General features: G+C 51.9%; 2 protein-coding genes and 1 long non-coding RNA gene across 4 annotated transcripts; 2 read left to right on the top strand and 1 right to left on the bottom strand.

Annotated features, from left to right (window-relative positions):
- Positions 1–2,315: 2,315 nt before the first annotated feature.
- On the top strand, positions 2,316–6,904 carry LOC144290333 (uncharacterized). 2 transcript variants are annotated; one of them, XR_013358050.1, is made up of 5 exons: positions 2,316–2,485; positions 3,191–3,380; positions 3,508–3,655; positions 5,351–5,518; positions 6,491–6,904. It is a non-coding gene; the product is annotated as an uncharacterized LOC144290333 (long non-coding RNA). The 2 variants fall into 2 exon arrangements; XR_013358049.1 differs by lacking the exon at positions 3,508–3,655.
- Positions 6,905–7,072: 168 nt separating this feature from the next.
- On the top strand, positions 7,073–11,337 carry MVB12A (multivesicular body subunit 12A). Its single transcript, XM_077859463.1, has 9 exons — positions 7,073–7,258; positions 7,347–7,445; positions 7,576–7,672; positions 9,159–9,285; positions 9,806–9,925; positions 10,000–10,106; positions 10,335–10,396; positions 10,710–10,766; positions 10,948–11,337. The coding sequence occupies exons 1-9, from the start codon at positions 7,169–7,171 to the stop codon at positions 11,008–11,010; spliced, it is 822 nt and encodes a 273-aa protein (XP_077715589.1). The 5' UTR covers positions 7,073–7,168; the 3' UTR covers positions 11,011–11,337.
- Positions 11,338–16,197: 4,860 nt separating this feature from the next.
- TMEM221 (transmembrane protein 221) lies at positions 16,198–24,064 on the bottom strand. The gene is made up of 3 exons (XM_077859462.1): positions 23,745–24,064; positions 21,481–21,566; positions 16,198–18,655 (listed from the first exon to the last, which is right to left on the bottom strand). The coding sequence occupies exons 1-3, from the start codon at positions 24,062–24,064 to the stop codon at positions 18,186–18,188; spliced, it is 876 nt and encodes a 291-aa protein (XP_077715588.1). The 3' UTR covers positions 16,198–18,185.
- Positions 24,065–25,675: the final 1,611 nt, after the last annotated feature.

Genomic DNA, 25,675 nt, shown 5'->3' with positions numbered 1-25,675 from the left:
GAGAGAGAGAGCAGCCCGGGTGGCTCAGCGGTTTAGTGCTGCCTTCAGCCCAGGGCGTGATCCTGGAGACCTGGGATCGAGTCCCACGTCTGGCTCCCTGCATGGAGCCTGCTTCTCCCTCTGCCTGTGTCTCTGCCTCTCTCTCTGTGTCTCTCATGAATAAATAAAATCTTAAAAAAAAAAGAGAGAGAGAGAGTGTAAAGGGTATAATAAAGGTCACTTAGAAGCAAATATGGCTTGACCTCATTGCTGAAGATAGACTGGTCCCCAACACTGTGCTGGTTGACCCGCGGAGAGCCTTCAAACCTGAACAAAAGATTAGGACTGCCCCACCTGCCCCCACCATCCCCGATGCTCCTTTGTGCCAGGAGAGGCTTCAGGGATACTGTCCTATTCAGGGTGGGTGCCTCCCACACCCTGGTGATAGGATGTGGGCTAAGATTGCCTCTGGGTGAGGATTGACAGGGGCAGCTGGAGGCCCCATGTGGAGCTCATTATTTACTGGTCCCCCAGAAATAAACAAAAGGTAACATCTTTGGTGGATGCTGGAGCTGAATGTATTCTGACATGGTACCCCTTGGATGTCTTCTGAATCCCTCAGTGCCATCAATGATTATGGAAGGTAAACGGTTATGGCCAGGAAGGTCTCTTTGACACTGCAAATTGAGAGTTCTTCCCCATGAGAATACGAGATTGGTTTTTTGTTTTTTAAAGATTTTATTTATTTAAGAGAAAGAGAGAGAGAGAAATCACATGCAAGTGAGCTGTGTAAGCTAGAGTATGAGAGCAGGACGGGGGGAGGGGGGGTGAGGTAGAGGGAGAGAGAGAAACAGACTCTTCTTTGAGCGGGTATCCCGATATGGGGGTCCTTGATCCCAGGACCCTGAGATCATGACCTGAGTCAAAGTCAAATGCTTAACCACCTAAGCCCCCCAGGTGCCCCGAGAATAGGTTTTTATTTCTCTAGTACCAGAGAACATGTTGGGCACTGACATCCTACAAGGTCAAAGTCTCCAAACTTCTAACAGTGAACTGCCTCTGAGTTAGGGTGATCAAACCAGTGCTGAGGGGAAATGCCCACCGGGAACGAGTAAGCCAGCCATCCCCATGAAAGAGTGGTATTGCCAAGTGCTATAGGTATCTGAGGGGCAATAGAGAAGTAGGAGAGACTATCCAAGAACTGCATCAGGTTGGTATCGTACAGCCTGCCCTTAGCTTTTAACAGCACAGTGTGGCCAGTAGGAAAAACAGATGGCTCATGGTGGATGATTGAGAATTAAACAAGATGTTGTCCCCCAATCCATGTAGCTGTGCCCAACGTTGCCACCATTGTAGATACCTTGGCCACAGTCCTAGGAACGTCTCATGTTGGATGGGACTTGGCAAACGCCTTTTTCAATATATCCCTGGCCACTAGACACAAGCTCAATTTGCCTTCATGTGGGAGGGATGGCAATGGACCTTTCAACTGCTTCCCAAAGCTACCTGCCAGCCCCACCGTATGTCACAGGATGGTAGCCCAAGACTTGTCACTGTTCTCCTTCCCCACATCCGTAAAATGGGCCCATTACACTGATGATCTAATGCTGACATGTAAAGACCTGCCTCTTCTGCGGGACACTCTGCAGACTTTGCTGGAACATGTGAGTGGGAGGATGTGTGGTGAACCTGCAGGAAACTCAATGGCACTGCCATTCAGGTTGAGCCTCTCATGAAAGGACAGGATATCACGGGAAGAACTTTTCTGCCTCTCAAAGGGTAGGTTGAGAACATGTCTCATTGACTCACCTCTGCCGTGGTTCAAACTCCCACTTTGACTAAGGCATGTCTGTTTGCAGCATAGGAGGACACCATCTACCAGCCCACCACCTCTTGCGAGAGGGTGCTACCAAGCCCAGTAGGGGATCTAGATCCTTCAAATGCCCCCGTCCCTACTCCTGTGGTCTGTAGGGTGCAAGGGGGGGTATTTCTGCTGATGTCTAGTGTACAGAAGGTTCTAGTCTGGGCAGCCTATCCATGAGAGCTATCATCACTAGTCAGCTCCATGCTGACACCATCTTGATGGAAACAGAACCAACCACAGCAGCCAGTTTGGCTGGTGATCTGGCTGGTGATGGATCACTCAGAAGCCCTGTTAACCCTTTGCACCGATAGTTGGGCTGTTTTAAAAGGACCAACCCTATGACTTGGACAATGAAAAGCTGGGAGATGGATGATCATGAATTAGGCTTTGTGGGGTCAGGGTACGTGGAAAGACCTCTAGGTTCATCTGCAGGAGACTGAGGCATCCTCACTGTCTTCCACATCCAGGCTCACAAGGCGCTGAACCCCACCCCGGCATTCAGAAAGCTGATGCTCCAGCCCAGGTAGGAGCCTTGGCCACCAACCTTTCAGTAGATACAGCAGATTGGGTGCATAGGAAGAGTGGCTACTGTGGCACCTGCCAAAGGAAATGTCTGGGGCCAACCATTGGAGTTCCCAACTGGTAAGGCATTGGCAAATTGATTACATTGGTCCTTTCCCTCTGAGGGAGGGTTCTTTTTTGTGTTATTAAGTAATCTCCACACCCAGCATGGGGCTCAAACTCATGACCCTGAGATCAAGAGTTATATGCTCTGGGGACTGAACCAGCCAGGTGCCCCTGAGTGAGGGTTCTAACTTTGGCTTTGTTTGTGAGGTCATTGTGTCTGGCCTAACCCAAGCTTTCCCCTGTCACCATGCAAAGCAGACTGCCACCATTAGGGGATTAGAGAAACTGGGTATGATGTATGGAAACCCTCATCAAATAGACAGTGATTGGGGTAACTTTTTTTTTTAAAGACTTTATTTATTTATTTATGAGAGACACAGAGAGAGAGGCAGAGACATAGGCAGGGGGAGAAGCAGGCTCCTTGTGGGGAGCCTGATGCGGGACTTGATCCCAGGAACCCAAGATCATGACCTGAGCCAAAGGCGGATGCTTAACCATTGAGCCACCCATGCACCTGATTGGGGTCACATTTTAGGGGCCATGGTGTGCAAGATTGGGCAGAAGAATAGTGAATGGAGGCTCCATCTCCCCTCTATGCCACAGGCAGCCAGGTTGGGAGAAAGGAAGAATGGGATATTATTATTATTATTACTATTACTATTATTTATTATTATTTTTTTAAGAATGGGATATTAAAGCAGCAGGTTAAATCATTAACAGGTAAAGCCACCTTGGCTGTGTGGAGGAATGCATTTGAATGCATTTGAACCCACGACCCTATATGCCAGACTGGGAACCCCTGCCAAAGCACCCAATTTTGTAAAGGTGTGGAGTCTCCAGAGACAGCTATTGCCCTGATGCTCACTGTGGATCAACACGCTGCCCTGCGGAGGATACCAAGTCCCATCAGGTATGGGAGAGGCATTATCTACTGGAATTTACAATGGGACATCCCTTGCAGAGGGGTGAGTCACTTCACTCCTTGGGTGAGGGGGAACGACTCAAACTCCACTGGGATCCTGTTGTCCTGCTGTAAGCCAGATCTGTTGAAACCCGCTATACCTGGAATGGAACACGCACCACAGAAAGAGGGGAGAAGACAGGGATTCTGAACACATCCTGCCCCTAGTCCCATTTCCTCACGCCTGACAGTGCTGCCTCCCCTGTGTGTCCCCCGGCCAACAGGTACGTTATGCAAAACCTGGCCAGGTTCCTAAAGCTGCAGCTGCATTAATAAAAAGACTTCCCAATACAAGTTTCTACTAAATATCTGTCTTCTTTGGCCTTAGACTTCTGCTGCCCCTTGGGTGTCCAGTCATGGGATGGACACCTGAGAGAAATATCTTTCTACAGAGGGCCCACTTGTGTGCCTGGCAAAGGAATCAATCCACACTGTTGGGTATGCAGGCAGCCGCCCCTCTTTAGCGTGTCAGGATTGCCTTGGTGGCTATCACTCCTCCAGGGAGGGGATCAGAAGGCACTTAAGCAGTATGTTAAGGAAGCACAAGCTAGGAGAGGGGCTCTTAATTCAGCTGATATTACCGATATTGATTCAGAAACCTAGTCTGTGGCACACATGCTCAGTAACATTGGGCATTGGCTATTCTTTTCCTGTTGATTGAGTAAAACAGGCAGCCCATCCGAAAGGTCCTAAAAATACCACTATCAGAGCCATAGGTGGCTTCACTCAGATTTGGGATGGGTTCATGTGGTTTACCCCAGGTTGAGCACTCATGTACTCCAATGTAGGGAGCAGAAAAAAAAAAAAAGCACTCTAAAATAGAACCATCCCAAGTACACCAGGGATATGGGATGGATGTCACCATAACCATGTAGTCATTCTGTCATTTTAAAGATTTTATTTATTTATTCATGAGAGACACACAGAGAGAGGCAGAGACACAGGCAGAGAGAGAAGCAGGCTCCAGGCAGGGAGCCCAATGCGGAACTCGATCTCAGGACTCCAGGATCACACCCTGAGCTGAAGGCAGGCACTTTAACCACTGAGCCACCCAGGCGTCTCTCATTTGGTCATTTTAAAGGATCATGACAGGTTTGGCACTGTCACATCCTCCAGGTATTTACTGGGTAAATCCAAATGAGACCCAATGGTTGTGCGGAACAAATCTTTGGCTTGGCTTCCACCTAGGTGACTGGGTTGCTAAATCCTGAGTTCTCCCAGAAATCTGCCCCATGGTAACACAAGCTGCCAATCTCCCTCCCTTCAAGGCCAGGTGGGCACGATGTTTTCCACTGGTATGATCACTTGGCCACCATGTTTGTTCCCTCCATTGGCCTGGAGGAAGTTATAGTAAGTACACATGCCCTTACTAAGTTCCTAGTAAAGCCTTAAATGATAGCCAACAGGGGCGCCTAGGTGGCTCAGTGATTGAGTGTATGCCTTTGGCTCAGGGGGTGATCCCAGGGTTCTGGATCAAGTCCCGAATCAGGCTCCCAGAAAGGAGCCTGCTTCTCCCTCTGCCTGTGTCTCTCATGAATAAATAAATAAAATCCTAAAAAAAAAAATGATAGCCAACAAAGCCTGTCCTACTGAACACCGAAATGTCTCTCATGAGAAAAGCTGTCCTCCAGATTATGATGGCCTTGGACATTACTGTTTGTGAGGTGCCTTGCAAGGAGGCACCTATGCCATTATCCAAGCAGAATGTTGTGTGTTCATACGTGATGAGTCTGCTAATGTATCATCTTTATTAATGCACACGAGGACACAAGTGAATGAATGCCCTGAGTGATCCCACCCCCAGCGTAAGGGACTTAATAAATGAGTAGTTTGGATCATGGGAGTCCTGGTGGAAAAAAACAAGTTGCTTATTTTGGGAGTCATTTTCTCAGTCTGTGCTTTGTCTTGCATCTGCTTAGATTGCTGCTGTGGTAACTGCCTCCAATACAGACAGCCACCAAGCAAGCCATCTTCATGCTAACCACCCAGGGCATTCTGCGGAAGAACGGGAAGTGTAAGATGGAGGTTATGAATGCACGTTCCTCCTAAGCACTGGGAATAAGGGGGTACTTCAAGGGGAACCCAAGGTTAGTTCACTCCTGTAACGCATTATTGGGTCATCTTTTCCAGGACATTTGTGGGTTCTTTTTTTTCTTTTTTCTTTTTTTTTTTTGACACAGAGAGAGCATGAGCAGGGGGGAGGAGCAAGGCAAGAGGGAGAAGCAGGCTCCCCCTGCAGCAGGGAGGCTCCAACTGACTCAATCCCAGGACCCTAGGATCATAACCCCAGCAGAAGGCAGGTGCTTAACCAACTGAGCCACCCAGGTGCCCAGGACGTTTGTTTCTTATGGGCACTGACATTTGAATGTCATATGCTTTTCACATGTCACTAAATACCCTTTTCATTTTATTTCCTCCTTCAATCATTTACACATATAAATACCATTTTTAGCTCACAGGTCCCATAAAAGCCAGACAGTGGGCCAAGCCATGATATTGCAGAAAACTGAAAAATGTAGAAAAGTAGATGATACTCTGTTCCCTAAGTTTTCATACTTTTCCCTGAGGGGTGTAAAAGCATGTTACCACATTAAATACTTCAGATCTCATCCGAAAAAAACTGTCTAAGAATGATGGAGCAGGCAGTTAGTTAGACCTAAGCCGGGATAAGTAGGTCACACACTAGAAGCCTGGGGGCCTTGTTTGTGGCTTTGCGGCAGCAGGCTGGCAGATCAAGAGCACAGGTGCAGAACCTACGGTCTCCTCTGCTGTCGGGTGACTGCCTGGGTTCCTTATAATATATTTGCATTGTGGTTTTGACCCGTCCCCTACCCCCCTGTGGGGGAAGATAGTCCTGACACTCCCCGTAAGAACCTTGTAGGGCCAAAACCTCCCCCTCCCAACCGGTAGGAGGAGTCCCTTAGATGACTAGAAACCTCAGTAGCAGAACATCCTAGCTAAGCGCAAAAAACATTAAAAAAAAAAAAAAAAAAAAAAGACACCTCTAGCCTCAGGTCAGTTGTCATCCCCTCTGGGCCTGCCCGCTCTCCCACCTCCAGAGTGTGCCGTCCTTAATCGACTGCCTTGTGCTTGCTACCTTCCTTCCGGCTGTCCTTACTCCAGCGCGGATCCCCAGGTAAATCTTTGGGGGGGAAGATTTGTGGGGGAATCCGAGAGCCGAGACCTCCATCCACACAACGCACTGTCAATCTCCCGCCGGTAGCGCGAACAAGTCCTCACGTCACACAAGATTTCGTGGCTCACGGTGGTCCCTGTTTTTGGTTACTTGAACTAACCGCTGCATAACCCGTGAAAGTTCCTTTTGGGATGACTTTCTAGAACTGGAACTGCGGTTTCAAACTTCTCCCCTAAACGTCCCTGCGCGTCTCCGGAGGGGCTGATACCGCAAGGGATTGTGGGGAGCGTAGTTCTGGCTTGGAGCGAGCAAGAGCTGGGGTATCACTGGCGGAAATTGCTGGGCGTGAGAAAGGAGCCGCGCATCTTTCCGCAAACGTCGCTCACGGGCGCGCCTGCGCGATACGCGAAGGCGCGGCTTCACTTTCCCTCGCGATTGGCCAGCTGTCTACCGGGCACGCGCAGATGGCCCTTTTGGCCCCTCCCTCCGGCCTTCGCACGGTCCTCTGGGAGTTGTAGTTCAGACTCGTATCCGAACTCGACCTCTGGTCGGCGGCTCGGAGTTGCGAGGCCGTCCCTGCCTTCGGCTCTCCGCTGGGAGGATGGATCCAGGACCGGGGACCGACACGGCGCCGCTGACTGGCCTGGTCTGGTCGTCGGCGTCGGCGCCTCCGCCGCGGGGATTCAGTGCGGTGAGCGACGCCGGGGTCCGGGGCTGAGTGGGGGAGAGGCGGCCGCGTCGGGGTAGCAGCCTGGCTCTGACCCGGGTCCGCGCCGTAGATCTCCTGCACCGTGGAAGGGGCGCCCGCCAGCTTCGGCAAGAGCTTCGCGCAGAAGTCTGGCTACTTTCTGTGCCTCAGTTCTTTGGGCAGCCTGGAGGTAAGGAGCGCCCCCCTTCGGCGTTCCTGGGGTCCGCCCACTCCCCGGTCCGTTTGCGGGACCCTCCGCCAGGCGCGCTGTCCCCGCCGCAGCGTGACTGTCGCTGTGTCCTCCCCTTCCTCCCCCTCAGAATCCGCAGGAGAATGTGGTGGCCGATATCCAGGTCCTGGTGGACAAGAGCCCCCTCCCACCGGGCTTTTCCCCGGTCTGCGACCCCCTGGACTCCAGTGAGGCCCGCGTCCGAGGCTGGGGGTGGGGGCGAGGGGCGGGGGGCCGCGTTCGGGTCCCTGTGGGCAGGACCAGGGAGGGTGGAGGGACGACAGGTGCTTGTTTTTCGAGCCTCGACTGCCCACTCGACGCGCTGGGCGATGACAGGGTTGGCTGAGGAGTCGAGCCCTGATCTGGGGCGGGACCAGATGCCCTGCCCTGAGCAAAAATGAGCCATTGACCTCGAGCAAGAGTTGTGACCTGTTTTATTACTCTTCCTGCTACATCTTCCACCGAACCACGAGCCATTTCCGAGCCTTTTCATTTCCAGGCTTTTGCATACACGGTTTCCTCTGTCTGGAGCGCCCCTCGGAGACTGCCGGCTAGCTATACTTGGTTCTCCCGCGGGTCTCTGCTTAGCCCTCCCCACCCTGTCCTCTGGCTCCGTCCCAGCCCTGACCCTCTGCTTTCCAACCGCCTGGCCCTCCTTGCCTCTCACTGCGTCTTGTCCTGTGAATTTAACTCTCAGGGTGATATCTATTGATAATTGAGGTTGGCAAACTTTTTCTGTACAGGTCCAGATAGTTAATATTTTAGGTTTTGCAGGCCAGATAGTGTCTCTGCCCCGCCCCCCCCATCATCATTTTAAAATGTGAAAACCATTCTTAGCTCATGAGCCCTGCAAAGCGGATCTTGGACGTCTTTTGGCTTGTGGGCCAGAGTCTGCTGCCCCCTGGATTAGAAGACTAAGGACATGTGATGTTTGCAGGGCCGGCCAGGATGGGCAGTCAGTTCTGTCTGATTCCACACCTGCCCACCCTTGCCGTAGGTGCCCATGCTCACCCCATGAGGCTTCTCCATGTCACCAAAGATAAGCTTGCCCCAATGGGTCTTTCTTTCTTTTCTTTTTTTTTTTTTTTTAAGATTTTATTTATTTATCTGAGAGAGAGAGAGAGAAAGTACAAGCAGGAGCAGAGGAAGAAGCAGACTCCCTGCTGAGCAGGGAGCCTGATGTGGGGCTTGATCCCAGGACCCATGAGATCATGACCTGAGCCAAAGGCAGATGCTTAACCGACTGAGCCCCCCAAACCCCCCAGGCCTGCCTCAATGGCTCCTAAGGGCTACATGGAGTCCCCTCCTATGGCTGTACCATTCATGATTTAACTACTGACCTAAAGCTATCCAGGTAGCTGCCTTTTTTTTTTTTTTTGAAAGATTTTACTTATTTATTCATGAGAGACAGAGAGAGAGAGAGAGAGAGAGAGAGGCAGAGACACAGGCAGAGGGAGAAGCAGGCTCCATGCAGGGAGCCCGATGTGGGACTGGATCCCAGGACTTCCAGGATCACGTTCTGGACTGAAGGCAGTGCTAAACCGCTGAAACACCCAGGCTGCCCTGGGTAGCTGCCTTAAACAGTGCCCTGGCGAGTATCATCCTGAAGCCATCTTTGGGTCCCTTCGCTGCTTTTTCCGTCTTCTTACTCCCTTGCACTCCCCCCACTCCCAGAGGCCTCTGTGTCCAAGAAGAAACGCATGTGTGTGAAGCTGGTGCCACTGGGGGCTGCAGACATGGCTGTGTTCGATGTGCGGCTGAGTGGGAAGACCAAGACGGTGCCTGGATACCTGCGAGTAGGGTAGGGCCACCCCCAGCTTCTGGCCTCCTTTGCCTCCCAGCTCCCATGTTTGCCCTGCTGACCCTCAGGGACTCTCCTGAGGCCTCCAGTGCCTTCAGTCACTTCACTGTGCTTCGACTTCCACAGGTTAAACCGGGACAATTTTTTTTTAAAAGATTTTATTTATTTATTTATGAGACACACAGAGAGAGGCAGAGACATAGGTGGAGGGAGAAGCAGGCTCCCATGGGGAGCCTGATGTGGGACTTGATTGCCAGACCCTGGGATCACGACTGAGCCGAAGGCAGACGCTCAACCACTGAGCCACCAGGTGCCCCAAACCAGGAGTAATTGTATCAGTCCTGTAAGGTTCTTGGGAGGAGTGAGTTGATATGTCTGAAGTGCACAGTACAGTGACCAGACCCAGCAATATTAATTCGGATGTTGCTCAGGGTGTGGGCTAAGAAAAAATGCAAACCACCCAAAGGACTGGGGTCATCCTTTTGGGCCAGGACCCCTTTCTACTTCTCTCTCCTTCTAGAGACATGGGGGGCTTTGCCATTTGGTGCAAGAAGGCCAAGGCCCCAAGGCCGGTGCCCAAGCCCCGGGCTCTCAGTCGGGACATGCGGGGCCTCTCCCTGGACCCACCTGCTCAACCCAGGTGAGTCCCAGGCTTGGGAGTAGGGTGGCCATGGGGGGAATTAGGCCTGACCCACACTGTCCTGACTCTACCAGCAAGGATGGCTTTCCAGAGCGGACCCTGTCCAGGTTAGGCTCTCGGGCATCTACTCTGAGGAGGAGTGACTCCATCTATGAGGCCTCCAACCTCTATGGCATCTCAGGTGAGTGCCAAGCAAGAAACTGAGGCACCGGGTGGGGCAAGACTGGCTCATGGTTTTATAGCTAGGAAGGTGTGGGGCTGGGGTTGGAACCAGTTCTGGGATCCCCAGTTTTCCAAAGACTGGGAAGAGCCAGGGGTTTGGGGCTACCACCCTCTTTGGCTAGGGTGGACCACAGGCAGGCCTCAAGATCCCTGTATCTCAGCCCCTACCCTTACCTGCTTTCCTCAGCCATGGATGGTGTTCCCTTCACACTGCACCCCCGGTTCGAGGGCAAGAGCTGTGGCCCCCTGGTGAGTCTCTGCTGTGGGGAGCCTAGGTCTGTCTTCCTAAGGGTCAGGATGCAGAGAGGTTCATCTGTGGATCCAGTCCCCCAGCGCAGAGGCCCGTGTTCCTGGGTTAGAGGAGGCTGGAAGCTGGTGGGGTGGGGCTTAGTCCCAGAATGGCAAATCAGGAGGGACAACTGGATGCTGGTAGCAAGAGACCATGGTGGGAAGGGTGAGGGGATGATCAGGCAAATATTGGGGGGGGGCCCTCCCTGAGGATGGGGGAATGGGGTTCCAGGGTGGTGTCCCTGCCCAAGACTGACCTGCCTCTGCCTACCAGGCCTTCTCTGCTTTTGCCGATCTGACCATCAAGTCACTGGCGGATATTGAGGAGGAGGTGGGTGCAGGACCAGGATGGGGTGCTGGGGGAGCCCCCACTTTCTTGCCACCCCAGTCTCCCCAAGCCACACCCCATCTCTTGCTAAGTCCCCTAATTGTCTCCCCTCCTCACCATTCCTCAGACACTACTATGGCCCCTCACTCACTGTGTTCTCCTTACCCACCCCTGCTCCCCCCAGTATAACTACGGTTTCGTGGTGGAGAAGACTGCAGCTGCACGCCTGCCCCCCAGTGTCTCGTAGCTCTTCGTCAGGCCCAGGGAAAGCCCGCTGCCCAGCACCCCTGACACACCCCAGGACTGGCAGCTACCCCACCCTGCAGCATCTTGGGAACCTTGGTGGTGCAGGGCTTTCTAGACTAAGCCACCCAGTGGAACCACAGCCCTGGAGAAGGAGCAAGACCTGTCTGCTTGGTGATGGGGTCTCTGGCCTGCCTCGCCCCCGGGCCCTACAAGGCAGAGGTGGGGGCTGGATGGAAACCAGTGCCTTCAAGTCATTTGTGTCAAAACGTTCCGGTGCCCGGAGGCCACTCAGGCATCCTCCCGGCAATAAACATTGCCCTGTGCCCACCGTCTGGAGTCCTGATCCCCGCCGAGGGTCCTCTGTGGCTCGTGGTCTGTGCCACGCACATCGAGCACAAGCCAGGGAGCAGATATCCACCCAGTTAACAAAATTGTGGACGGGAGGCAACGCTGCTGCCACTCCCAGAATATTCTGCAGAGGGGTAAACAGGCTCAGTGAGTGAGCGAGACTGTAGAACACAGAAGACCCGGTCGGCCCCTCCATCACTGCACATAGCAGGAATGATAGTTTCTGTTGGGTTTATATGGTGGGGATCACATCCCCAGCACCTCCACAGTATCTCATTTAATCTCCCCACACCCCGGTGGGAAGCCCCGGTTTTGTGTGTCTTACATATAGGGAAACTGAGGTAGGGGAAGCTAAGGTCACAGCTGATTTTTTTTTTTAAAGATTTTATTTATTTGAGAGAGAGGGAGTGAGCAAGCACGAGCAGGGGAAGGGGCAGAGGGAGAAGCAGACTCCTCGCTGAGCACAGAGCCGATGCAGCGCTGGATTCCAGGACCCTGAGATCATGACCTGAGCCGAAATCGGATGCTTAACCAACTGAGCCACCCAGGCGTCCCCCACAGCTGAGATTTGAACCCAGAGCCTGCTCTCTTAATCTTAAAGCTGTTCTATGTGTCTTTTTTTTTCTCTACTGTGTGATGGATACATTCTGTCCAAAGCATTCTATAATGTTGTAGTGAAAACTGAGAGAGTACTGGATTCCACAGCAAATACCCAGGTACCTTCCTGCAAGCCTTTGGTCACATTTTTGTCAGGCAATCGATACATGACCTTGTTCTCTGTGTGTTTTAAGACACCTTTTATTTTATTTTTTTTAAAGATTTTATTTATTTATCCATGAGAGACACAGAGAGAGAGAGAGAGAGAGGCAGAGACACAGGCAGAAGGAGAAGCAGGCTCCATGCAGGGAGCCCGATGTGGAATTCGATCCCCGGACTCCAGGGTCACACCTGGGCCGAAGGCAGGCACTAAACCACTGAGCCACCCAGGGCTCCCCAAAGACACCTTTTATTTTTATTTATTTTTATTTATTTTTATTTTTTAATTTTTATTTATTTATGATAGTCACAGAGAGAGAGAGAGAGGCAGAGACATAGGCAGAGGGAGAAGCAGGCTCCATGCACCGGGAGCCCGACGTGGGATTCGATCCCGGGTCTCCAGGATCGCGCCCTGGGCCAAAGGCAGGTGCCAAACCGCTGCGCCACCCAGGGATCCCCCCAAAGACACCTTTTAAAATACACCTTACTGCTTGGCTCACACTGACTTTCAGCCAACAGCACTATAACTCATGCCTGAAACAAAGCTCATCTAACTAACACACATTTTCTCCAGGGGACACATCCAGCCTTTTTGCATTCAGAGACAGTAAGGCAGCACCAAGTACTATACTTAGAGGCCTTTTTAAGTAGAAAAATTGCCAACAAAAACACAAATATATACAAAATGTGCTACTAGATAGACCATAAAAAGGCCACCTGTTTACCATCAGAGCCGAAGGACGATGGCAGGGTGTCACCACATTCCACCTCAATGGGGACCGTGTGCCTCAGTGATACAAACTCCCCTCCCCCCCCACCTCTGCTCTGAGCATGTCCCTGAATGGCTACAAAGTGCTGCAAGTATTGGTTTGGGGGTTGCAAATAAAGCTTAATGGGTGGAACTCACACGTGTGGGGGTCTGTAGCATCAAGGTAACCTAGTCCGCAGCAGTCAGGAACATCCTCCAATCTTTGTGGCTTAGAAAGATGAAGTCTTCTTCTATTTTTTTTTTAATTTTTTTAAGACTTTGTTTATTTGACACAGAGCACAAACGGGGGGAGCGGCAGGCAGAGGGAGAAGCAGGACCCTGGGATCATGATCTGACCTGAAGGCAGGTGTTCAGTGAACTGAGCCACCAGGTGCCCCACTAGGCTTCTTCCTCATTCATACCACATGCCCGTGGCAGAGCAGCAACGGACTCTGCTGGTCACAGTCTCTGAGACCTGCCTGAAGGGGCTGCCACCATCTCACCATGACAGTGGGGGCAGGCTCAGAAAGCTCTTACCCTGTCAGTGAAATGCCCTGGCCTGGAAGGGCCTCATCAAAGTTCTGCTCGGAGATCACTGGCCAGAAGGCACCCCACTGGGTCCCCGGAAGGGGTGCACCCCCCACCCAGGTACTTGTATCTAACAGCATTGTCCCGGGGGGCTGAGGGCAGAGATCTGTCCTGCTCTGGGGTCTGAGGGAAACAGGATGGCCCTGTGCTGGGAGTCTGAGGGCGGAGACTGCGTGCTGTCGAGGGAAGAGACTGTGCAAAATGTGCCCGTCCCCCAGGTGCTTCAGCTGCCTTGGGAAAACTAGGCCTTGGGTGCTGAGACATCTCCCCACATCTCCCCTCCCTGGGCCTTGCCAGGTCCCGCCCAGGCTGCCCTGGCGCCGGCCACGGAATCTGATCCCGCCAGGAAGCAAAGGCCGTTTGTTCTCCCTTCTCGGCCACCCTGACACCAGCTCTGGATCACTTTCCAGGACACCCGCGAGTGACCAGGGGCCCCCAGGTGAGCCGTCCTGGTCTCGGCTCTGACTGGACTTGGTGGCCAATGACCCTGCAAGATCCCTCTGAGCCCCGTGGGGCCTAAGGACACCCTCAGGAAGGTGTGGGAGAGTCACCACCAAGGAGCCCACCCACCCACCCACTCCCAACTCGGGCCACGTCCATCCCGACTGCCATGGCTGAGCCTACACCATCTTGGGCTACAAGGAGAGAGCCAAAGCTTTATCCTTCCTGCCTTTGGCTTCTCCCAGGTGCTGAGACAGGTGTCACCTCAGGTGAGATGAGGTCCCAGCTCCCCTGCTCACTAGCCGGTGACCCTTGAGCAGTGACTTAACCTCTCTATACCTCAGTTTCTCCATCTTTACAATGGGACTCTCCATGGTGCTTACCTCAGTGCCGCTCCGAGGGAGAATGCACGCATACTGCTCTACCGACTTGCAGAAACACTTCCCAGCTCAACAGTTCTTACAGCGTAAAGTCTAAGCAGGTGCATGCGGGGTGCAGCCCCGGTGGCCTCTGCTAGCGCAAACTCCATACTTGTATTCCAATGCTTCTGAGCCCAGCTGTGGCCCCTGCTGCTCTCTCCACCCCCAGATCAGAGCACCCACCTATGCCAGATTCAAACATCTGTCTGCCACCCCCTTTGAAGCCCCCTTAATGCTACTGCCTCCGACCTCACCGTTCATTCTGCCTACTACTGAACTTGATGTAAGTGTAATTCCCTAATGAGTTCTCTTCTGAGTCTGGCTAATTCTGTTCAATATTATTTCTGTGACGTTTATCTAGGGTCAGAGGATAAACACCCCAGGCCTTGAGCCTCTGTGTTGGGGTCACTCTGCTGTGTGTGCTCTTTGCTGTCTCCCAGAGATCCCCAGCAGGATGGAGCCCAGGCAGTCATGGTACTGTCTGCTTATTGGTGTCCCTGAAGGTTTGGTGTCTCTGGGGCTTCCTCCCTTGTAAACAAACCACACCCCCGTCATCATCTCATGGTCTGGTTCTGATGATCCCAACCCAAGGCAATGTCTTTCGGAGATGTTATTCACTCTCTAATCACACCAGGGTGCCAACAGCTGCTTGTTTTTGCGTGGCCTGTGGAATTAATGGAGACATCAATCCCCTTTCTGATCTGGTCCTCGCAGCTGTGTTTGGTGGAGTGGAGGAGGTTACTTTATTTTATAAAGGACACTAAAGTGGCAGGTCGCATGACTGTTCCCTGAGCCAGGTCTGTCCCAGCTCCTGGAGCACCAAACCCTTATCAGGTAGCCAGGACACACAGCGACGACCTCAGCATTTGGCTTCCAGCTGAGGCCCAGCCTCGTCCCCTCTCACTTGATTCTGGCTGAGATATGAGGATGCTTGGCACCCCTTCCAAAGCAGAGCCCGGGGGGGTGGGGTTGGTTTCATCCGGGCAATGGGCAGCCCGCTCCCGGCTTCGTTTCTAGGGCTCCTATTCTGGGTCCCAGGAGGATGAGCAGGGGTCAGATGGGGATGAGGCTAGTGAGCTCACAGGGTGCAACATTTAAGGAGCTTTTAGTTCAGGAGCCCATCTCCACCTGCAGTGCCTCCTTAAATTTTTTAATTAAAGTAAAATTCACATGAATTCTCCATTTTAAAGTATACAGTTCAGTAGCATTTAGTGCACTGAGAATGTTGTGTAAACATCACCACTGTCTAGTTCCAGAACATTTATATCACTCAGGAGGGAAACCGCATCCTCGTGAGCAGTCACTTCTTATCCTTGTCCCCCAGCTGCTGGCAGCCATTCACCTGCTGTCTCTGTGGATTTGTCTGTTCTGGACATTTCATATATGTGGAATCAACACTATGTGGCCTTTTGTGTCTGACTTTTTACACTTGGAGTTTTCAAGCTCCATCCATGTGTACCATATCAGTGTTTTTGTCCCTTTTCATGCCTGAGTAATATTCCATCACATGGCTTGATCACCTGCCCCATTCCAGTGGATTCTCAGAAACTGTAATTTCCAATGTTTCTTGGGCACCTGCTCTGTCCTGGAGCTCTTTGTGAAGGGGTAACCAGATTCCAGCCATCACCACCATATGGTCTCAGTTCCTGGGCCTCAGTTTCCCCATCTGTAAATAGGGTTATCCTGAAGATTAACTGAGGCCAGGAAAGTGAATGGTATGTGCCTGCAGAACCAGGCATGTGATAAAGACGTGACATTTCTTATTCTTTTAAAGTAAGTTCTGCACCCAACGTGGAGCTTGAACTCATGACTCCAAGATCAAGACTTGCATGCTGTACCGACTGAGCCAGCCAGGTGCCCCGAAATTTATTCTTATTTTTTAAAAGGATTTTATTTATTTATTTATTCATGAGAGACACAGAGAGAGAGGAAGGCAGAGACACAGGCAGAGGGAGAAGCAGGCTCCATGCAGGGAGCCTGATGCGGGACTCGATCCTGGGTCTCCAGGATCATGCCCTGGGCCAAAGGCGGTCACTAAACTGCTGGACCACAAGGGCTGCCCCAAAATTTATTCTTATTTTATCTTTTTCATTGATATTTATTATGCTCCCCGAGAACCCATGCTTATTGGGTGCCCCACATGTCAGGCGCCACGTGGGATGTTCATGTGTATTATCTCTCCACTTCATTCCACCAGCAAAGAGGTCTCTGCAGCTTCCCAGTGGCTCTGGGAGGAGGCAGCTGGAATTGGGGTCAGTGGGCCACTAGGGTCTGGGTGTATTGGATCAGCAGGGTCCCTGCCAGGGTCAGATTTAGGAGAGGAGCCCCCCCTCCCCACTGGGCACTGTTACCTCTCTCTCCATTAGAAAAGGCCCCAGGGGGGTTTTAAGCCACTTTGTGGCTGAGCTGCTCCTCTCCCTGGGCCTCAGAGTGCCTGTATGGCCCAGGAAGGGACCCACTGGGAGAATTCTGGGGACATCTGTCCATTTGGGGTGAGGGTGGAGGCCAGGCATTCCCACCCCTAGTGAAATTTATATGCATGGAGATTTGTAGGACATGGGCCCCGACTGGGGTCTATAAAGAGTACACCCTTGTACCCCACTTCAGCCTCCACATCCCACTCCTGTGACTCCACCCATCATGCTGGGCCTGGGCTTGACCACACAGCATGTTTGGATGTGGCTCAAGTGACAAAGGTGATAGTGAAGGTTGGAGTTTATTTGAGGGTCGTGAAGGTCATGTGGGATGGGAGTGGGACCAGGGCCTCTGGAGATCCCTAGGGCTCCAAGTTTGTTTGTGTGTTTTTTTAAGATTTTATTTGTTTATTCATGAGAGACACAGAGAGAGAGGCAGAGACATAGGCAGAGGGAGAAGCGGGCTCCCTGCAGGGAGCCTGATGTGGGACTCGATCCCGGGCCCTGGGATCATGCCCTGAGCTGAAGACAGATGCTCAACCTCTGAGCCACCCAGGCGTCCCCTCTGGGGCTCTGAGTTATCCAGTCTAAGCCTTGCCAGTTTCATGAGCCCCAGAAAGTGGCCATCAACCCCCCTTTTCCTGCCACCAGGGGCCCTGAATGATGACAGCAGAGGTTGGCATGTATTGAGGACCTACTGTGCACAGGCACCTGGAATGGTTTACATTGAGTCTCACAGGAGCCCTAGGTGGAGGAACTGCTTCTGTCCCCATTTTATAGACAAGGAAACTGAGACACAGCGCAGCAAAGCCCTCGGCCAGGGGCCCACAGCCAGAAGGGGGTCCAGCCCTCCAGGGGCCCCTGTGGCCCTGGGCTGCTCTGAGCTCAGCACACACAGATTTCAAATGCTCACAGCCCGGAAGAAGTCGCAGAGTCTGAGACTTGCACTGTCAGCAGCATGGGGGTTAGAGAACCCGGGTTCGAATCCTGACTCTGACGCTCAGTACTGGCCATGGGACTCCTGGTGAGTCACTGCCCCTCTCTGGACCTCGGTTTCCTCATCTGTAAAACGGATGGAGACATTTAGAGAATCACTGTTTAAACCCAACCCTCCCCTCCTGCCTCTAACATCTGACAGCTACATTTCCCAGCCTTTCCTGCCTGGAGATGTGGCCATGTGACTCTGTTTTTGCCAGTGAGATATAAGCAGGAGGGTCCCAAGGCCTCCTAGAAAGATTTCTAGAAGATGCTGAGCCCCCCACCCCTTGGCCTCTGCCTTTCCCTCTGAGGGAGGAGGTGAAGGCTAGAGCACTGGCAGCCGCTTTGTGCCATGAAGCAGCCTTGAGGACACAAGCCAGGGATGCTGTGAACTGAGAAATCAAGTCATATTACTGTGGTTGAGTCTGGACCTCTCTGTCAGGCAGCAGGCCTGACACCAGGTCACTATCTCTGATCCTTGGGTTCACACTAGTGTGGAGTCCTTCCCCGAGGCCCCTGGCCGGTGGCCCAGCATGCTGCGCATCTCGTGGGTGACCACTTCCCAGTGCCGCCTGCCAGCAGACAGAGTCCGGTGCATGCGGGGTAAAGGCAGGCTGCTCTCCCGGCCTCCCCCCAGGGCTGCAGGTGCTGTAGCAGTGCCCGTGGGTCTGAAGGGGTCCCCAGATTCTGGGAAGGATGAGTAGGGGGTCCGGTGGTGGGTACCCTGCTGGGGCTGAGTCCTGGGGCTGGCCTTGGAGACTTCAGCAGGGCGGACAGGGTCGTCTTCAAAGTGCGGTGGAGACAGCTCATGGAGGCTACGGCGGGTGGCCCGGGCAGCCCGGAGCAGAGTGTGGGTGAGCGCCGCCACCAGCACCAGAGCACCCACTCCGAGGATGGAGGCGGCGGCCGCACCTGTCTCGATCTCAAAGAGCAGCAAGGCATAGATGGACAGTGCTGGGGGAAGAAAGGGCTCTCATTTACTTAGTCACCAAACGTTTGCTCCCCAAGCCGTGAGAGAGCTCCCCCAAACACCGGGCATACAGCATGACAGGCGCATAGCTTAACTACCTAATCCTCTCATATTGTCGTCATATCCATTTTACCACAAAATGGTAAATTTTATGTTATGAGTACTTGACCACAACTAAAGCAACCCGAATCTCAGGCTTCCTGAAGCCCGTGATTAACTTTCAGGGAACCACAGCCCCTCTCCGGCCTTAGTTTGCTGCTCTGAACAAGACGGTTGGTGACCTGACCTTGAGGTCTGATCTGTACTAGTTTTCCGCTGACGTATCCAGCGCCCAGTTGACACCATTCGTTTTGATGAGGACTGGCCTGCACCTTGTAGGACATTTAGCAGCTTCTACCCACTAGATACAGTAGCATTCTCTCCCTTCCCTGTCATGACAAGCAAAAACGTCGCCAGAGGGGCACCCGGGTGGCTCAGTGGTTGAGTGTCTGCCTTTGGCTCAGATCATGATCCCAAGGTCCTGGGGGAGCCTACTTCTCCTCCCACCTATGTCTCTGCCTCTCTGTTTCTCTCATGAATAAATAAATAAAATATTTTTTAAAAAGTCTCTAGATATTGCCAAATGTCCCCCAAGTCAGCAGAATCAGTTCCCCTTGAGAACCATTGTCCAGTCCCTACCGTCACCCTGAGCACTATGGCAGGAGCACGGACCCACGGCTCTGGCATCAGTAATGTGCATGGTACTAGGCTTGGCCAATCAGAGCATTGCTTCCCTTGGTTGTAGCGATTGGTGCATGGCTATCACATGACCCAAGCCCAGCCAATCAGAGCCATCCTTGGGACTTTCAACTGGGCTGTGGGTAGGGAGGAAGTTTCTTACTGCAGCAGCCAAGGAATTGGCAGAAGAGAAACCCAGAGTGGATGGAAGACTTCTTGGCCCTTGGCTGGTTGTTTTATGCTTTCTCTGGCTCTGTATTCTTGCCTTTTTTTTTTTAAAAAATATTTTATTTATTTATTCATGAGACACTCGGAGAGAGAGAGGCAGAGGGAGAAGCAGGATCCCTGCAGGGAGTCCCATGCAGGACTAGATCCCCAGACCCCAGGATCATGCCCTGAGCCAAAGGCAGATGCTCAACCTCTGAGCCACCCACCTGGGTGGCTATATTCTTGCTTTTAAGATGCCACACTGCAGCATATTTGACATATTAAAGTGAGGCCAAGGACTTTTTTTTTTCTCTAAACATTTTTGAAAAGGTTTTTTTAATTATTCTTTTGGCTCTGGCTAGCAACAAATGGATGATTGGATGATTGGCTTGATGTGCTTGGGAATTCTTGCTGAGTGAGGTCACCTAACCTCAAAAAGAATCTAAATGGGAGCTGAACAAATTCTTAATTTAACACTTAACAAGGCTGACACACTTATCTCTTTTCCCCTCTTTCTGAGTTTTTCTCGTAGATTAGAATGAGGATGTCTTATTCTACAAGTCTCCAACACTTTTTTTTTTTTTTTTTTTTTTTGCCAGGCTGTGAAAAGGCTCAAGATTGTAGGCATTGTGTTGAAAGCACTTACAGATACAGCATCTTTCTCTGGGGATACCAGGAGAAGAGGGGAAGTGAGAGGAATTTCTGATTACATTGTTTGAGCACCTAGATCCAGCTGCACCTGAGGACAACCACCCCTAATCTTTACAGATACATGAATCATCCCATCCACTCTTCTTTTAAAAAACTCACAACTGGAGCATTTTATTAAGTCGAACATCAAAAGTTATTCAGAGTTTCCTGTACATTATACACCCACATATTCCCTTATGTTCCCATAATGGAATATAGGCTCATGTCTCACAAATAAATAATTTAAATATGTTCCTAAACTTCTATTTCTCTGTTGCAGGAATAAGAAAAAGACAGTAACAGCAAATATCTTGTTTTTCATTCAGCTGAATATTTTTTTCTTCCAGTAAAACAGGTTGTTTATAGGAGTGCCAGTGGTCTACGTATGATTCAGCACTGAGTCTGCAGTACCATCAATACATTTTTCAGGATTAGAACAAAATATAAGATGTCAGGGGTCTCTTTAAGGAATCTTGATGATTTGGTTCCTTTTTGGTAAGTGTGGGTGAGAGATGGTGGATTTAAGAAAAGTTATTACAATTTAGGAAAGGAAAGACAGTGCAGTGTGTCCTTCTGTCACCCACATTATTAGTTTTTCTTCTGCTTCATGTTTTGGGATTTATAACTACATTTCTGGTTTATAAAACATATATACACATGTACATGTATATATATATATTTTTTGAGGGGGCAGTGTTTGGTTTTTGTTTGTTTTGTTTTTGTTTTCCTAAGCTATTCTTGGGCTGGAAGTTTCAACATTTGTAACCAAACAGTTTTTACTAAGACCAACCTGTGAAACACTATCCCCAGAAAACCACCAAGGACTTAAAAGCTTTTGTTCAAACCAAATCTGAGAAACTGAAGAATCAAAAATATTCTGGAGACAGCTACCACTTATGGAACCCGCACTGGGTTCCAATAACTGGGGTCAGATGCTGTTCATGGGCTTTCATTGGAATTAACCCAGAATCCCCTAAGCAATTCTAGAAGGCAGGGAAGTATGCATCCCTGCTGTACCGATGAGGGAACTGGGACACAAAGGAAATCTGCCCAAAGTCCCAGAGCAAGAAAGTGTCAGAGCTGAGAGTCTAACATAGGCAGATTGGCTCTGGAGCTGACTTCAGTTATGGGACCACTACCCCTGGCCACCCCAGCCTGGGGCTCTAAACCCCACCTTCTATCCCCCAGCACGCACCTGCTAAGTAGACGGAGACGCCACAGCAGAAAACACCAAGGGCCACGTGTCTGAGGAGACGGCAGTCATAGAGAAACCAGTCAGACCTGAGAAGGAGGGACGCAGGAAGAGAACGAGCTCAGGGGGTGGAACTGGTGGGGGAAGGCCAAGGAGGAGAGGCAGGGAGAGTGGCCCAGCTTTGGGGGACTTGAGATCTATGGGAGGACTCAACCATCCATCCATCCATCTCTCTCCACCTACCTATTCATTTGTTCTTCCAGGTAAATGTCCACTACTACTTACCATCCACTCATCCCCATTGATATTCAACCACACAGCCATCATCCACTTAGCCAGGCCCTATTAATCCATCCATCCACTTATTTAAATAGCAACCATCCATCCGTCCTTCCATTTGTGATTCACCACCCATCTACCCCATCCATCCATCCATCGATCCATCCATCGATCCATCCATCCATCCTTCACCCATCCATCCATCATCCATCTCCCACTCACCATCCATTGATCCAATCAACTATCCATCTGTCCATTCATCCACCCCTCATTCACCACTCATCCATCCACCATCCATCCCCTCTCTCTTATGACTCATCCATATACATCAGTCCATTCAAATATCCAACATTCATGAGGCAGCTATTATGCACAGACACTTGCTAGGGACCTGACTTCTCATTATTTTATGGACCATAAGCTTATTTGGGAAATGAAGAAACCAGGGTAACTTGTCATCAGACATGATAGAAACAGAGATTCCCAAGAGCTGAGACTGATTAAGGACTTAGTTTTGAGCCTGGTACTGTGCTAAGCACTTCTGTTGTGTGCACTCTCCCTTCTCTACTCCTGGAGGTTTAGGAAATGGAGGCTCTGACAGCTTCCATTATCACTCACCTCCTTCCCCACAACCTCCCCTCCCGGCCCCTGTTTTCTTGTGTGGCAGCTGGAGGGTGTTATTTCAAACCAAAGTCAGATCATGCCCCTCCTTGCTCACAACTCTCGGGCAGAGTAAACCCCAAAGTCTTCACCATAGCACAGGAAGCCCCTACATGCTCCAGTTCCGGATTTCCCTGTTCTTATCTCCTTCGTGTCTCCCTCCAGCCACACCAATCACTACCCTCTAACACCCCAAGGTCATTCCTGCCCCAGGGCCTTTGCACGTGCTGTTCCCCCTGCCTGGATCACAGACCTCCAGATCTTCTGCCCCCTTTCCTCCTTCAATTAAGTCTCTGCCCAAGCCTCCACTGATGGTCCCATCTCAACAACACCCTATCCTCTTCTGCATCACCCATTTTCTTCCTTTCCCAGCATTTATCCTGGGATTGACATTATTGTCTAGTCTCTATTGTCTACCCCAAGAGGGCAGATCTGGATCCATCTGGTTCCTGCGGTGTATCCTCTACAAGCTATGTTGGGCTCAGCCCCCTGCAGGCACCCAATACATATTTGTCGACTAACAGATGAGTGCAGTTCAGCACCCCTTGAGCTGTGGAATGGATAATGGATACTGCACACTTTAGGTGGGATCAGCTCCAGCGGGGGAAGTTCCCATCTGCTGAAATCCATGGAATCCTGGCCCCTTCTGGCTCCCCTGCCCCAGCATCCTGGAGGAAAACACTGGGAGGTGGGGCAGCAGAGAGTCCTTGACTCAGGGTAAATTCCTCACTCTCCATTCCCTGCCCCCTGACACCTGCCTCCCCCCGCCCCCTGCCCATGTTCCAGGTGCCTGAGTAAGGAACCCCAACCGGGGGCCAGAGCACAGGATCTGGCTCTACCAGGAGCATGTTCACATCTAGTCCACCTGCTTCCAAAAAGGGCAGCCTAGAGATCAGTCTCCCCTGTGTGAGGCTCAGTTACAAAGGGAGGTAGCAACACCAGCAGCCCAGGGACTGGGGGGCCTTCGCTGGGTTAGTCCACAGAACACGAGAAGCACAGCGAGCTTAGGGTTCCCTAAGTGAACGTCAACACTGGGGCCAGCCTACCCTGGGTCTTCTCTGACTGCAGTTTCCACCTCTGTAAAATGGGGGTCACTGTAGTCGGTGCACCTGCTGTAAATTTTCAACTACTATAGGATGAAGGGAGGGAGAGATGGTAGAGGGAGTGGGGGATAGAGAGAGGGGAGAAAAGGAGGTCGGGATGGAAGAAAGGGGGAGGGAGAGGGGAGAGGGAAGGCTCTCCCCCAACCTGAGGCCCCCGAGAGGGGCAGGCTCCCCCGGGCTCTCCGGGCCCCCAGCCGGGCCTCGGGGAGGAGGGGACTGTCCTACCTGCCGGGGCCAGGCCCCCGCGCCAGCTCGGCGCCCAGATGGCCGCAGAGCGCGGCGAGCAGAAGGCAGGTGAGGCCCAGCACCAGGGCGAGCGCGGCGAGCGCGGCGGCCAGCGGCAGCAGCGCCCCGGCCGCGTCCTCGGGCAGCCCGGGGCCGCCGCCCAGCTCGGGGCCCAGCCCGTCGGCGCGCAGCCCCCGAAGCTCCGCGCGGCCCGCCTGCAGCTGGAACAGCAGCTGCGCTCCCAGCGCCGCCAGCACGGCCGCCGGGATGCCCAGCAGGGTCATCGCGGCCAGCACCCGGCCGCCGTACGACCGGGCCATGGCGGGGTCTGCCGGTCGGGGTCGGGGTCGGGGTGGGGGCGGGGGCGGTCAAGGAATAAAAGAGACTTTAACCGGGCAGGTGAGTCGGGCGGGCGTCCAAGGGCCTGCACGGGGTATCTGAAAGTTGGGGGGCCGTCGGGGGACTGGCGTGCCGACCGCGGTGGGGATGAGAAAGTGCCTCGAAAACTTGGGACCAAGTCTTTTCTCCTCCCTCTGGGGACCCTGCGGGCGCCCCCTCCCGGCGTCCACGTCCTGGGCGGGCGGGGCCGGCGCGGGGCGGGGCGAAGATGGGACGGAGGTGGCCCCGGGAGCCGCCAGGGCTGGGTGGCCGGATCCAGGGAGCCCCACAAGCCCGCAAACTCATTAAAGCGAGTCCCACACCACCCACTGCCCTAAGCACCTGTTTCATTGTTCTTTAAAAAAGGAAATTTGAACGAATTTTTAAATAATTCCCTTTGATATTCAGTCTCTTATCTGCGGACCTTGCAATTGGCTGTGATTTCCCCTCCCTCAACCTTCTTTCAAGGCTTTGCAGAAATGTCGCCTTCTGGGTGAGGCTCTTTGGGGCCCCCGCTTGACCAGGCTCCCCTGTCTTTTGCTGCTGGGCTTTGTTCTTCCCGTGACACGTTTTTGGTTATTATGATTTATTTTTCATTTTTAAAATTGAGGTGAAATTTACATGACATAAAAGAAACCACTCTGAAGTGAACAATCCAGTGGCATTTAGTACATGCATGATGTTGTGCAAACAACATGTCCGTCTAGTTCTGGAATATTTTCATCACCCCAAAAGGAGCCCCTCATCCCCCACCCATTAGCAATCACTCCCCACTCCTCCTCCCCCAGCCTTGGCCGCCCTGATCTGCTCTGTCTCTAGATTTGCCTGTTCTGGACATTTTACATACATGGAGCCAGGCAGTATGTGATTCTTTGTGTCCAGCTTCTTTCACTGAGCAAAATAATTTTTTGAGGTTCATCCATGTGGTACCGTGTAGCAGTTCTTCATTGCACATAATGGTTGAATAGCACCCTACTGTGTGGATGGACCACATTTAGTTTATCCATTCGTTTGTTGAGGGGCATGTGGGTTTTCCCCCCACCTTTTAGCCGTTGTGAATAGTGCTGGTGTGAACATGCACGCACAATTATTTCTTTGAGTCCCTGTTTTCATTTCTTTTGCGTTTACACCTAGGAGTGGAATTGCTGGTAACTATACACTTAACTTCCCGAGGAACCCCAGACTGCTTTTCACAGCAACTGGACCCTTCTACCTTCCCACCAGCAGTGCCCCAGGGTTCCAATTTTTTCATTTCCCTGCCAGCACTTGCTGTGTGCTGGTTTTTGGTTACAGCCAACTTACTGGGTGGGAAGTGGTATCTCCCCGTGCTTTTGATTTGCATTTCCCGAATGGCTAATGATGCTGAGCATCTTTTCATGTGCTTGTTGGTCATTTGTGTATCTTCTTTGGAGAAATGCTTGTTCAGGTCCTTTGCTTATTTTTGAGTTGGTTGCCTGTCTTCTGTGTACCTGTCCCTCCCTGCTCCTCCCCTCCCCCCAGCACTTTGCATCTCCTGAAGCCCTGCGGGTTGGTTTCTCTGCAGTCCGAGGTCC

This window comes from Canis aureus, chromosome 19 (genome assembly GCF_053574225.1).
Source record: "Canis aureus isolate CA01 chromosome 19, VMU_Caureus_v.1.0, whole genome shotgun sequence".
Classification (NCBI taxonomy): domain Eukaryota; kingdom Metazoa; phylum Chordata; class Mammalia; order Carnivora; family Canidae; genus Canis; species Canis aureus.
Note: the sequence above shows the minus strand (reverse complement) of the source record. Positions and strands in the feature narration are given on the sequence as shown.

What these genes read in the sequence shown, in the direction of transcription:
- MVB12A (XM_077859463.1), top strand. Translation starts at nt 7,169, where the DNA reads ATGGATCCAGGACCGGGGACCGACACGGCGCCGCTGACTGGCCTGGTC. An exon ending in CGCCGCGGGGATTCAGTGCG is followed by an intron (nt 7,259 to 7,346) that starts GTGAGCGACGCC and finishes TCCGCGCCGTAG; the next exon opens with ATCTCCTGCACCGTGGAAGG. An exon ending in CCTGGATACCTGCGAGTAGG is followed by an intron (nt 9,286 to 9,805) that starts GTAGGGCCACCC and finishes CTCTCCTTCTAG; the next exon opens with AGACATGGGGGGCTTTGCCA.
- TMEM221 (XM_077859462.1), bottom strand. Translation starts at nt 24,064, where the DNA reads ATGGCCCGGTCGTACGGCGGCCGGGTGCTGGCCGCGATGACCCTGCTG. An exon ending in CGGGGGCCTGGCCCCGGCAG is followed by an intron (nt 21,567 to 23,744) that starts GTAGGACAGTCC and finishes CCTCCTTCTCAG; the next exon opens with GTCTGACTGGTTTCTCTATG. An exon ending in CGTCTCCGTCTACTTAGCAG is followed by an intron (nt 18,656 to 21,480) that starts GTGCGTGCTGGG and finishes TTCTTCCCCCAG; the next exon opens with CACTGTCCATCTATGCCTTG.